The sequence below is a fragment of the Chiloscyllium plagiosum genome, unplaced genomic scaffold (genome assembly GCF_037043375.1).
Source record: "Chiloscyllium plagiosum isolate Xiang-an unplaced genomic scaffold, Cpla_swu_hap1 HiC_scaffold_5, whole genome shotgun sequence".
Classification (NCBI taxonomy): Eukaryota; Metazoa; Chordata; class Chondrichthyes; order Orectolobiformes; family Hemiscylliidae; genus Chiloscyllium; species Chiloscyllium plagiosum.
In genome coordinates this window covers 107,276,909-107,290,136 of record NW_028270143.1, presented here as the reverse complement: position 1 = coordinate 107,290,136, position 13,228 = coordinate 107,276,909, and the positions used below count along the sequence as shown (strand labels likewise).

Here is a 13,228-nt window from a genome sequence, read left to right as displayed (position 1 = left end):
GTTGTCAAGGGCTGTCACTCTCCCCTCACCTCTGGAATTCAGCGCTTTTGTCCATGTTTGAGCTAAGACTGTAATGTGATCAAGAGCTGAGTGACCCTGGCGAAACCCAAACTGGGTGTCGCTGAGCAGGTTGTTGCTGAGCAGGTGCTGCTTGATAGCACTGTTGATGATCCCTTCCATCATTTTACTGAATGCGGAGAGTAGACTAGATGGTAATTGGCTGGGTTAGATTTGTCCTGCTTTTTGTGTACAGGACACGTCTGGGCAATTTTCCACATTGTTGGGTAGATGCCAGTGTTCTAACTGTACTGGAAGAGTTTGACTAGGGGAGCGGCACGTTATGGAGTACACATCTTTAGTACCAGAATGTTATCAGGGCCATTGCCATTGCAGTATCAAGTGTTTCCAGCATTTCTTGATATCACGTGGAGTTAGTCAAATTGGCTGGAGACTGGTGTCCGAGATGCTATGGACTACTGGAGTAGCCCAAGATGGATCATCCCCTCGACACTTCCAACTGAAGATTGTTGCGAATGTATCAGACTTATCGTTTGCACTGATGTACTGGACTCCTCCATCATTGAGGATGGGGCTGTTTGTGTAGCCTCCTCTTCCAGTGAGTTGTTTAATTATCCACTACCATTCACGATTGAAAGTGGAAGTCTACAGAGCTTATATCTGAGCCATTGGTTGTGGGATCGCTTAACTCTGTCTATCATTTGCTGTTTATGTCATTTGGCACTCAAATAGTCCTGTTTGGTTGCTTCAACAGGCTGATACCTCATTTTTAGGAATGCCTGATGCTGCTCCTAGCATGTCCTCCTGCACTCTTCATTGAACCAGCGTTGATCCCCTGACTTGATGGTAATGGTTGAGTGGGGGCTATACCAGGCTATGATGTTGCAGATTGTGCTGGAGTGCAGTTCTGCTGCTGTTAATGGCCCAAAGCACCTCATGGATGCCCAGTCTTGAGCTGCTAGAAGTCTTTCCCATTTAGCACAATGATAGTGCCACACAGTATGATTATGGTTATTCTCAATGTGAAGGCGGAACTTAATTTCCACAAGGACAGTATAGTGGCCACTTTTACTTATGCTATCATGGATAGATGCTTCTGCAGCTGGCAGATTAGTAAGGATGAAGTCGAGTATATTTTTTCCTCTTGTTGGTTCCTTCACCACCTGCCACAGACTCAGTCTAGCAGTTATATCTTTTAGGTCCCGACCAGCTCAATCAATAATGCTACTGCCGAGCCATTCTTAGTGGTGGACATTGAAATCCCCCACCTCGAGTATATTTTGTGCCCTTGCCACCCTCAGTGCTTCGTCCAGGTGTTGTTCAACATGGAGGAGTACTGATTCATCAGCCAAAAGAGGACAGTGTGTGGTAACCAGTACGAGGTTTCCTTGCCTATGTTTAACCTGAAGCCATGGGACTTCATGGGATTTGGAGTTGATGTCAAGGACTCCCAGGGCAACTCCACCCCCTGTGTATACTACTGTGCCACCACCTCTGCTGGGTCTGACCTGCCAGTGGGACAGGACATATCCAAGGATGGTAATGGTGGTGTCTGGATTTATATCTGTAAGCTATGATTCCGTAAGAATGACTGTGTCAGGTTGTTGCTTGACTAGTCTGTGAGACAGCTCTTCTGATTTTGGCATGAGACCCCAGTTGTTGGTAAGGTTGATAGTGCTGTTTGTATTTTTGCTGTTGTCTTTTCCGGTTCCAAGGTCGATGTCAGGTGGTCCATCAAGTTTAATTTCTTTGTTGTGACTTTCTAACGATTGATACAACTGAATAGTTTGCTAGGCCGTTTCAGAGGGCAGTTGAGGGTCAACCACATTGCTGTGGTCTGGAGTCACATGTAGGCCAGATCAGGTAAGGATGGAAGATTTCTTCTCTGAAAGACATTAGTGAACCAGATGGGTTGTTCCAACAGTTGACAGTGATTTTATGGTCATCAGTTGAATTTTAATTCCAGATTTTTAAAATTGAATTCATATTCAACACCATATGTTGTGGTGGAATTCGAATCCAGGTCCCCAGAACAGTATTCTAGTTTTCTAGATTAATAGTTGAGCGATAATACCACGAGGCCATTGCCTCTCCTTTCTATGTGCAAGTCTCTACTGTATTTTCCAAATGACTGCATTTTAAGTACTTACTGGCTGTAAAATGCTTTGGGCTGCCCCTAGCTTGTAAAAGGCCCTAAATGTAATTTCTTCCTATTTTGTTAACGTTATTTAATAGGAAAAAATGTGCATCTATTTATTTTTAATTGTGTGCCTCTATGCTTTCCTCCAAAGGACTTCTATTGGATGTATGGTGGATGTATGACTTATTTTCTTCAATCATTTGTTTTGATCAGTCTTGATTGTATTAATTTTTGTGAACAAACACAAGGATTGAAATTGTATGAATGTTAAGCTAATGGTTTTAATGTTTAATGTTCCTTCCTTGAACAGGTGCTAATGTTAATGATGCCTTGTCCTTGGATTCAATGGCCAAAAATGTTGACTCTCAGAGACTGACCAACTTCCTGAAATCTGCTTGTCAGGTGTTGTATTCAACATGTGTAGCATTATGACCTAACATGTTATCTTACAATATTTCTGGCAAGATTCTCACATCTAATTTAATTTTATCTGATCATTTAAATTAAAATGCCTTGCATTGATAGGTTTAATTTAAAGTGTTGAACAGAATAGGAAGAATAACTGTTCAATATAGCAATATTGTCCTTCTTAAGCTTTAAACAAATGCATTTTGATAATACCTAATGCAGTTATTCAATGCTGATTGTTTTCAATGTCAAAAAGTGCATGGTAGTATTGTGTGTTATCTTCCTGGTTTGCTAACAGTATCACTGTAATATACTGACAGGTAATCTCCGTGTTACTTGAAGAAGATGAGGCAGAAGACCACGCCAGTCAGAATGTACCGTCAAAAGCAGCCAGTTTGTCTGTCAGTGATGGATGTGCTCAACTGAATGTCAACTTGCCATTTTTACATGGTAATAAACAGTCTGAGCATGTTTAAGAGAAGAAAGTAAACATTTATTTGAAATTTGTATTCTTTTTTCCACATACATCATTTGTTTAATGAAATTGCAAAGCAAGTAATTTTTAATTGGTGTCTATGCCTTCTGTTGAAAACCCAAGCTTTGGAATTCCCTCCTTCTACCTCTTGACCTATCTTTTCTCCTTTTCAGACACTCCTTAACAGATACCTTTTTAACCAAAATTTTGGTCATCTTACTTAATATCCCCTTTGTGGTTGTGGATCTTTTTGTTTTATAAAGTGCCTGTGAAGTACCTTACTTTATAGGTTCTATATACAGTAGTTCTGTTGTGATTCAGGCTTGCAGGACAAAGTTATCGCTTTGAAATGTATTTATTTCTTGGCTCAAACCTAGTGTCAGCCAGACTGGCTCTAATTGAAATTTCCATGTGACTGATAGCATTTTTCATTTCAGTCATCTGCTAAACATTTTGTACATCATTTTAATCAGCTTGTCCAGCAACACTATCTTCCCAGAGTTTGCACTGGTAAGCTGAGGATTTGCCAACTCAAACCTTACCACTTGGTGGAGCTATGTCATCAACTTTTATTTTAATGACGTATTGTAGTACATATATTGTCTTAAGTTATGTTGATAAATACATTACTATGCAATTTACTTACTCAGAATTCTACAAATAATCACCAAAAGCTAGGTTTATGTTTGTACTTCAGTGGTACTCCAAATGGCAAATGTGTTTTTTGTGTTTTCTTTTGTAGGTCGTGAGATATTATGTCTACATTTTTCACAAGTCCAGAGGCAAACTCTGCTTTCAGTCCACAGTCTTCCTAAAGAGCCTGGGGTTGTCCAACTTGCTAGCAATTACATGATTTGCGTTTGGAATATCTGGGAACCATCAGCACCTCAGAAAATCCTTGTCTGTGAGTCTGAGGTCTGTGGAAAGTTTTAAACAAGTCTTGTTTATTCAGATAATATAATGGATGCAATTATCAATAATTTGTAGAATCCTTACAGTGCAGATAAAGACCAGTTATCCCATTGAGTCTGCACTAACCTCCGAAGAGCATCCCATCCTATCCCCTTAACCCAACATTTACTGTGGTTAATTCTCCTAGCCTGCACATCCCAGGACACTATGTGACAATTTAACATGCCAATCCACCCAGTCTGCACATCTTTGGACTGTGGGAAGAAACCCATGCAGACATAGGGAGAGCATGCAAACTCCACACAGGCAGGCGCTCAAGGCTGTAATTGAACCTGGGTCCCTGGCACTGGAAGGCAGCAGTGCTAACTACTGTGCCACCATGCATTTGATAAACCTTGATGGAAAAAGTGTATCCTCTTGATATCATTTACACACAGGAACCAGTAAGTAATGGAGTAGTGGTGTTCTAGTGTCTGTGCCTATGTAAATCACAATGGGTATAAACCTGAGTGCAGTGATGGAATCTTACAATATTTTACTTTTAAGGGCAGAGACTGTTCATAAAAGCAAAATAGATCTCTATAAAAGCCTAAGCAGCAAGCTACAATCATGTAACGTCCTTGGGATGTACCTACCAGTTCAATTCCAGCGATTTCTAGCAAGAAAATAAATACAAAATGCTATTTCTAAGGAACATATATGAAATGAGATTGGACAATTCTAAAGAGCTGGGCTCTGTGACATATAGCTACTTCTAATTTAACAAGAGTAGGTTTTATAAATTTGCATTGGTGGTGAAGATTGTTGCCCAAATTTCCTGTGGGACCTTTTAAATTATGTAATCATGGTTATTGTTGTTCCTGGAATAGCCTCCTTTACTCTTCATTGACCCAGGACTGATCCCCTGGTTTGATGATAATGATAGATTGAGTGACACATCAGGTTGAGTTTTCATATTGTTTGGAAATAGTTCTACCATGCTGACTATCCATCCTACCTCCTAAATGCCAAGCTTGAGTTGCTGGATCTGTTAAAAGGTTTTTATTATTTAGCACAATCATAGTGCCACACTTATGATGGAAGGTATTCTTAATGTGAATATGGGACTTCGTCTCCACAAGGGCTGTGTCTTGGTCACTCCTATCGATACCATCATGGTCAGATGTACCATTGAATATTAATAATAGTGCTGTATTCTTAAAGGTCATTATTAAACTAATTGGATAATCAAAAATGTTTTCACAGTCATAATTAGAATTTTAATTGCAGATTCTATTGATTTCGTTTCACCATCTGCTGTGGTGGGATTCAAATGCGAGTCCCCAGAACATTGCCTGTGTTTCTAGATTACCAGCCCAGTGATAGTAGCACTATGCTATTGCCTCCCTTCATTGCTTCCTTGTTCAATAACTCTTGTAGCGTCACTAAGAGCTTGTAAAGCTCTTACCCCTGCTTTTGCTTTTAGTGTCCAAAATTATCTTGTTTGTTCATCGCAAGTGGGTTTAGCTGGAAAGATTAGCATTTATTTGTCCTTCAGAAGGTATTGGTATGCTATCTTCTTGAACTGTTGAATATTGTGTATTTTTGGAATGTCCACCATTCTGTTAGGGAGGAAATTCCAGAATTTTGACTGGCAACAATGAAAGCACAGGATGATGTGTAACTGAAGGGAAGTTTACAGGTAGTGGTGTTCCCTTACCCTGCTGCTTTGTTTATGCTGAGTAGGAGAGCTCGCAGGTTTAGAAGGTGTAATTGAAGCAAGTTGCTGCGCTGCAACTTGCAGATGATAGAGTCTTCAGTAGTGGCACAATGGCGGTGGAGGAATTGAATCCTTAACATATTGAATAGGATGCCATAACCATCATAGAGTCATAGTGTCATACAGCATAGAAACAGACCCTTTGGTCCAACCAGTCCACGCCAAACATAATTCCGAACTAAACTAGTACCACCTGCCTGTTCCTGGCCCATATCCCTCTGTATCTTTTCTGTTTAGGTATCCATTCAAATGTCTTTTAAATGTTGTAATTGTTTCCGCATTCACCTCTTCCTCAGGAAGTTCATTCTACACTCAAACCACCCTCTGTGTAAAAAGTTTGCCTCTTATGTCTTTTTTAAATCTCTCTTGTCTCACCTTAAAAAGGTGTCCCCAAGTCTTTAAATTCCATTTTCTTAGGGAAAAACCAACTACTATCAACTCTATCTATACCTCTCATTATTTTATAAACTTCTATCAGGTCATCTTTCAACTTTCGAGTGAAAAAAATCCCTTTCTATCCAGCCTTTCTTTATAACTCAAACTTTCCACACCTGGCAACATTCAGAAATCTCTTCTGAACCCCATCCAGCTTGGTAATATCCTTCATATAATTGGGCGACCAGAACTGGGCACAATATTCCAGAAGAGGTTTTGAGTGCTGTTGGAGATGCATTTGTCGAGGCAAATAGGAATTGATGCATTAGAAACATGTAAACATACAAGTTTAAAACAAGTATAAAGATCTTTAACCCTGCTCCACGTTCAATAACATCTTGACTTGTCTGATTTACTTGTCTGCCTACCCTCTATAACCTTTCAACACTCCCTCCCCATTTCTCAAGAATCTACATACCTTTAAAAAATATCAAAAAGACTGTTTCTCGAGACAATGGAGGCTGAGTTCCAAAATTCATGACTGTGAGAAAAATTCTCATTCTCTCCACCTAATTATTTAACAATGATCCTTAATTCTAGATTCTCACAAAAGAGGAAAGATCCTTTCCCCATGCGACCTATTAATATTACTCGGGTAAATGTTTCATTCAAGTTGCCTTTTATTGTTCTGAGCTCCTAAGTTTTGACAATCAGATGGTGGAAAGACCTTAGAGAAATGGAAGTGAAGTTATTTTCCATATGCAGCCTTTGCCTTGCTCATTTAGCCAGTTTATTTATATGACTTGTGTCCAATTAAGGTTTTGGCCAATCAGTGGTGGTTATCATGAATTGCTGGTTGAATTAGGAGGCATGGTTTTTGAAGAAGAGGCATTTCCTTTCGGGCTCCATTGATGTCTAATGGCATCACTCAACATTGTAACTGTTTGGAATCTGCTATCCCAGACGTTTGTGAGTGATTAGACATTATTGATCTCAGTTCTGAATATATGCAGATTTTTAGGATACTAATGCAATCATGGAATGTGGAGAAATGTCAGAAAAGTGAAGTTGGAATAGAAAGTAAACAATATTGAACGTCATCACAGGTCTATGTGGCTTATTTCTGTGCTTATATTTTACGCAGTTATGTTCACAGGTTTAAGGTACTTGTGACATGCTTCTCTCTATCTTGTTCATATGCACAAGTAACTTGATATGGTCAGTACATGTTCGAACATTGCAAACATCTATGCTACTAAGTTGTTCTGTATTGAGAGGGGCAGCAGACTCAATAAATTGCTATTGAGTTCTGTTAGTTATTGCCCCCAATTAAGGTTGTTCACTCTGTTTTTCAGATTTCAAGCTAGTTACCTATCCAGTCATATTAAAAGCTTAATATTGAAGTAAATGCTGATGTAGTGTGACTTCTACTGCAGGTACAATGCTGTTGCTTTGGCCCAAGTAATGTGGTATCTGTGTTTGCTGGAACGGTAGATGGTTCAGTCATAGCTTGGGATCTTCGTGAACATTCCACTATGCACTACGCTCTTCAGATTGGGGGCCAAGAGTGGATTCTCAGAACTCCAACATTCTCAACTGGTAAGTCAAAGATGCAAAAGCATGCAAGAGAACCAATATTGATTTGTAAAGGATATCTAAGGTCGAACAAACCTAATTGCTGTGATTGTGGGCATGGTCGCTGAGTTGGGAAGTTCATTTGCAGACATTTCGTCCCCTATCTGGGTGACATCTTCAGTGCTTTGGAGCCTCCTGTTAAGTGCTGCTGTACTGTCTCTTTGGGAATTTCTTTGGTTCCGTTTCTGCTACCTCTGGTTGCCAGTTCCGGTTGTTTGTTGTAGTGGCCGATATATTGGGTTTAGGTCAATGTGCTTGTTGATCGAATCCATGGCTGAGTGCCATGCTTCCAGAAGTTCTGTGGCTGTCCTATGTCTGGCTTGTCCTATGATTGTTGTGTTTCCCTCCCTGTCGAATTTGTGATCCTTGTCATCTGTGTGTTTGACTACTCGGGACAGCTGGTTGTGGTGTTTAGTGGCAGTTGGTATTTGTTGAGTGGATTTCTAGTTGTCTAGTTGTCTACCTGTTTGCTCGATATAGTGTTTCATGAAGTCTTTGCATGGAATCCTGTAAATTCTGTTTGTCTTGCACATGATGGGTACAGGGTCTTTTGTCCTGGTGGGTTGTTACCCACAACCACGCCAAGTGGCACCTGGGCTACAAATCTTTACACAAATGTTGAAAACCTAATTGCGTATTTTCTGCATGCACGAAAATGTCTATGAGTATATTTAAAAGCAATCAATCTTGGGTCATTATTTTTTGTTCTTCTTTGAGTAGTATTTGGGATTACTGACAGTGGGTTGCCTATCCTTCTCACTACTGGCCATCTGTTGTTTTTGGGAATGAGAACAGGAGATGGGTAGCAAAACAATTTTTTTTTTTATGGTGCACTCACGCTTTCACTGTCATTGTGGAGTGATTTCCAAGGACAAAATTATAAAGCAAGTCTGAAGTCCAGGCACAATATTCTGTCTGGTCTATTTGAGAGGGCCAAGAGGAACTACACCTATCTACAATCTACTTTAAATTGTCAGTTTGTGAAGCAAGAGTATGTTATTGGTCTCCCTATTTATGGTGTGATGATATGTGCCTTTAAAGGGATTTGTTCTGTGCTATTTCTTTTGCAGAGTAGTGTTATCACCCTGGGACAGAATGTTTGCTTCAAAAACAGTGGGTAAACCACTTTGAGTTCCCTAAATGTTTCTGATTTAGGCAAAAGAGGCATGGGTGGGTGGAGTCCGGTTCACACAGACCGACTGTTTTAATTTTGCTTTCAGTTACAGTTGGGGTTTGAAACTACTAGGTATAGCTCTTTCTGCTCTAACTTCGAGTTCTTCCCTTGTAGTAATGTTTATTTTGGTGTTACCTTCTACTGGACTGGAGATAGATGTTTTGCTGAATTTGCTTTTGCCATGGATGTGTTTATGGGATGCTTCTTTCTTGGAATAGTAGGTGAATAGTATTTAAACAATATATTCTTTTGTTAAGTATTTCAGTGGAGATAAAGTTTTGGAAATTTTTTTGTTTGTATTTTAACTGTAGTCTAAGAATAAAGTGTGTTTTGCTTAAAGCCTAACAGTGGACCAATCAAATCACATCTGGAACACAGTGCCTGTGCATCTAGGGCACAAGTCAGGTGTGTGATGGAATACTTCCCACTTGCCTGGATAAGTGCAGCTCCAACAACACTTGAGAAGCTGGACACTATCCAGGACAAAGCAGTCCACTTGAGTGACACCACGACAAATGTCCACTCCATCCACCATCGATGTTCAGTCGCAGCAGTGTATATTATCTACAAATGTACTGCAGAACTTCACCAAAGATCCTTCGATGGCAACTTCAAAACCCACAACCAGTTGTATCTTGAAGGACAAGGGCAGCAGATACAAGAGGCCACCACCACCTGCAAGCTCCCTTTCAAGTCATTCACCATTCTGACTGGAAATATATGGCCTATCCTTTACTGTTGCTAGGTCAAAATTGTGGATTTCACTCCATAAAGGCATCGTGGGTCAACCTAAGACTGCAGTGATTGAAAAAGGAAGCTTGTTGCCACCTTCTCAATGGCAACTAGAAAGAGCAATAATACTGGCCAGCTATCTCATGCGTAAATAAAAAAAAGAAGCTATGTTTTTGAGTCATTGAGTCCTAGAGATGTACAGCACGGAAGCAGACCCTTTGGTCCAATTCATCCATGCCGACCAGATATTCTAAATTAATCTAGTCCCATTTACCAGCATTTGGCCCATATCCCTACAAATCCTAAACCTATTGATGTACCCATCCAGATGCTTTTTAAATGTTGCAATTGTACCAGCCTCCACAAATTCCTCTGGTAGCTCATTCCATATACACACCACTCTCTGCATGAAAATGTTGCTCCTCAGGTTCCTTTCAAATTTTTCTCCTCTCACTCTAAACCTGTCCCCTCTAGTCCTGGACTCCCCCCACCCCAGGGAAAAGAATCTTGCCTATTTACCCTATTCATGCCCCTCATGATGTTATAAGGTCACCCTTCAACCTCTGACGCTCCAGGGAAAACTGCCCCACCTTATTCAGCCTCTCCCTGTAACTCAAATCCTCCAACCCTGGCAACGTGCTTGTAAACCTTTTCTGAACCCTTTCAAGTTTCACAACATTCTCCCTGGAGGAGGGAGACTAGAATTGCACAGAATATTCCTAAAGTGGCCTAACCAATGCCCGAACAAAGCTGCAACATGACCTCCCAACTCCTATACTCAACGCACTGACCAATAAAGGAAAACATACCAAACTCTTTCTTCTGTATCCTATCTGTCTGCGACTCCACTTTCAAGGAACTGTGAACCCGCACTCCAGGAATTCTTTGTTCAGCAACACTCTCTAGGACCTTTCCACTAAAAGTATAAGTCCTGCCCTGATTTGCCTTTCCAAAATGCAGCACTTCACATTTATTTAAACTGAATTATATCTGCCACTTCTCAGCCCATTGGCCCATCTGATCAAGATCCCATTGTACTCTGAGTTAACCTTCTTTGCTGTCCACTACACTTCCAATTTTGGTGTCATCTGCAAACTTACTAACTATACCTCCCATGTTCACATCCAAATCATTTATGTACATGACAAAAAACAGTGGACCCAGCACTGACCCTTGTGGCACACCATTGGTCACATGCCTCCAGTCTGAAAAATAACCCTCCACCACCACCCTCTGCCTCCTACCTTTGAGCCAGTTCTGTATCCAAATGGTTAGTTTTCACTGTATTCCGTGAGCAATAATTACTGTTATATAAGCTGTTACACTGTTTTGGATGTTTGAGGAAGAAAAGATCAAAACAGCGGCACTTTAAAAAGGACAGAGAACTCATGGGCAGTGACTCAAATAGAAAAAGAAATCTGCACTGCTGTCTGACACAGCAATGAATCTGCACAGCTACTGCCTTTACTGTTTGAGTTCAATGATCTCTATTTGCTGAGCAAGATTCACCTAAGTAGTGTACCACAATTATTGTATGGCTGACTCTGAAGTGGAACTATTGCCGATAAAAAGCATTTAGCTGTTGCTTCCTTCATGATTTCACAAAAATTCCGAAAAGAATCTAGAGATTCTAAGCAAGAACTGAGAAGAATCTCCTCTATAGTTGTAAGGATTAGCAGTGACCAGTTGGAGTGACTGCCATACTGAATTAAAGATGGTCCCATATGTCATAATCACTGTTGTTTTGGATTATTGAGATAGTAAGCTACCACCGACGTTTTTAATTGTTGTGTGAATTTAATTGAAACACAGATTGATAGCATGTCAGCAATATAACTCATCATCAATGTCGAGAGACAATTTGTTCTCATTTCATTACTTTTTTTCATTAGTCCTGAGAATATCTTCTTCTAAAATATTTTGGGTACTGCAAAGGTAAATTCTTCCTGATTTTTGTTATTTCATTGTCCAGAGGGTTGGACAGTGTTTAGCACAGATTAACCACTTGGGCTGTGTGATCTGCTTGTGTGCTATAGATTCAATGTAATGCGTGCATTCTCAATTTGAATGGATTTGAAAGTTGATAGTTGACATGTTTGCTATTATGGTGTGCCTCCTTCCTTAACCTCATAATTTGAATCCACATTGCAATCAGTATAAATGTACTTACTAAGTATTAGTAATGCCAAAAAAAAGTGAGGATATGTGGTTTTATCTGAATGAATTTTCATTACAGATGGTGTTCTCACAGCTGTCAATCATTCCTGTGCAGTGAAAGCTGTTTATCCGGTGTCATCTGCTTGCTTTGATAATCATGATGTTGGACTTTCACTCTTTTCATCGCAGAAAGGTCAGTTTTCAGTCAGCATTGTGGGTCTTCCATCAGTTTTTCTAGTAAAGATCATAATTTGTCTTCCACAAAATCCTTTTAGTGTATTTTGTTTACATTGAGTATACTTTATAATCAATGATGTGCTGTAAAAAGAAACAAAATTGTTTATATATTTATATTTAGCTATTATTTACTTAGATAAATATGAGACTTCTTGTTAACCCTGTTTTATGTCACGCCCATTATTAAATGTTTAGGGCCTGTCATTTCAGTCTGAACAAAATCACATAAAGTCTAAAATTGACAATTTAATTTGAGGTCTACCGTGTTAACACAACTACTAATTTGGAAATTATGACAATAATGAGAGCAATGAAAACTTCACCTAAATTTCATTAACTGCTTTTCTACTTATTGATTCAAGATTTAAATATATTCTGCAGTGTTCATGACCAATACAGCAGACAAATGTATTCCTGCTCATATTTTGCCAATCTGTGATTCTGTAGTTACGTGCTTTGAACTGCAGATGAAAACCACAAAGTAGTCGACCAAATCATTTTGCTATTACTTTATCATAGCTCCCATCAGAATTGGTCTTGCCTGCTGATTGGCACATACATTTTATAACCTGACTGAGACTAAACTTGCCACATTAGTGTGACCTGAACACCACAGTTGTGGCTCAGTTGTCAGCATATTATCCTCAAGTCAGGAGACAGAGGGTTCCACCTGGTGCAAATCTCCATCCACTGCCGAACTGTTGGAGGAGTAATCTTTTGGATGAAATGTTAAGGAAGACCCTATTGAGTACATGTGTAAAATCCCAGACTGTTTCAATAGGGGCAGTGAAGTTATCTCCCTTGCCCTGGTTGAAATTACTCCACAGAGGCTGCTGTCCAGTCATCAAGTCACATTTTACTTGCACATGAACAGTCCTTGACTTAGTACTGTCTCATGACTTTAGTACTGCCTCATTCAGAGACAGCTATCAGAGTGGCAATACCTCTGACACTCCCTTTTTTATTGATCAGCCAAGGCTCTCTGATTAGACCAAATGAACAGCCCCAATCGGGACACTCCTATTCAATGAAGTCAAGTTGACTGACCTCAGTACAATCACTTCACTGGTCAATAATTATTTTACAATCAACAGTTCAAAAAAATAAAATCTAATCGTTATCACTTTCCTGTTGTGGGAACTCGCTGAGAACAGATTGGCAGCCAAGTTTCCTACAGGGCATCAGTGATTGTACTTAAAGATTAAT

The 13,228-nt window shown here is 39.8% G+C and overlaps 1 protein-coding gene across 6 annotated transcripts in view; it reads left to right on the top strand.

The window, feature by feature from the left end:
• Positions 1-13,228, top strand: part of dync2i1 (dynein 2 intermediate chain 1) — a 106,787-nt gene that overhangs the window by 64,988 nt on the left and 28,571 nt on the right. For all 6 annotated transcript variants that reach the window (XM_043690684.2, XM_043690685.2, XM_043690683.2 and 3 more), the window contains 5 exons: positions 2,469-2,560; positions 2,887-3,016; positions 3,784-3,956; positions 7,524-7,686; positions 11,865-11,978. In XM_043690684.2, coding sequence (XP_043546619.1) covers positions 2,469-2,560; positions 2,887-3,016; positions 3,784-3,956; positions 7,524-7,686; positions 11,865-11,978 — 672 coding nt within the window. The remainder of the gene's footprint in view (positions 1-2,468; positions 2,561-2,886; positions 3,017-3,783; positions 3,957-7,523; positions 7,687-11,864; positions 11,979-13,228) is intronic.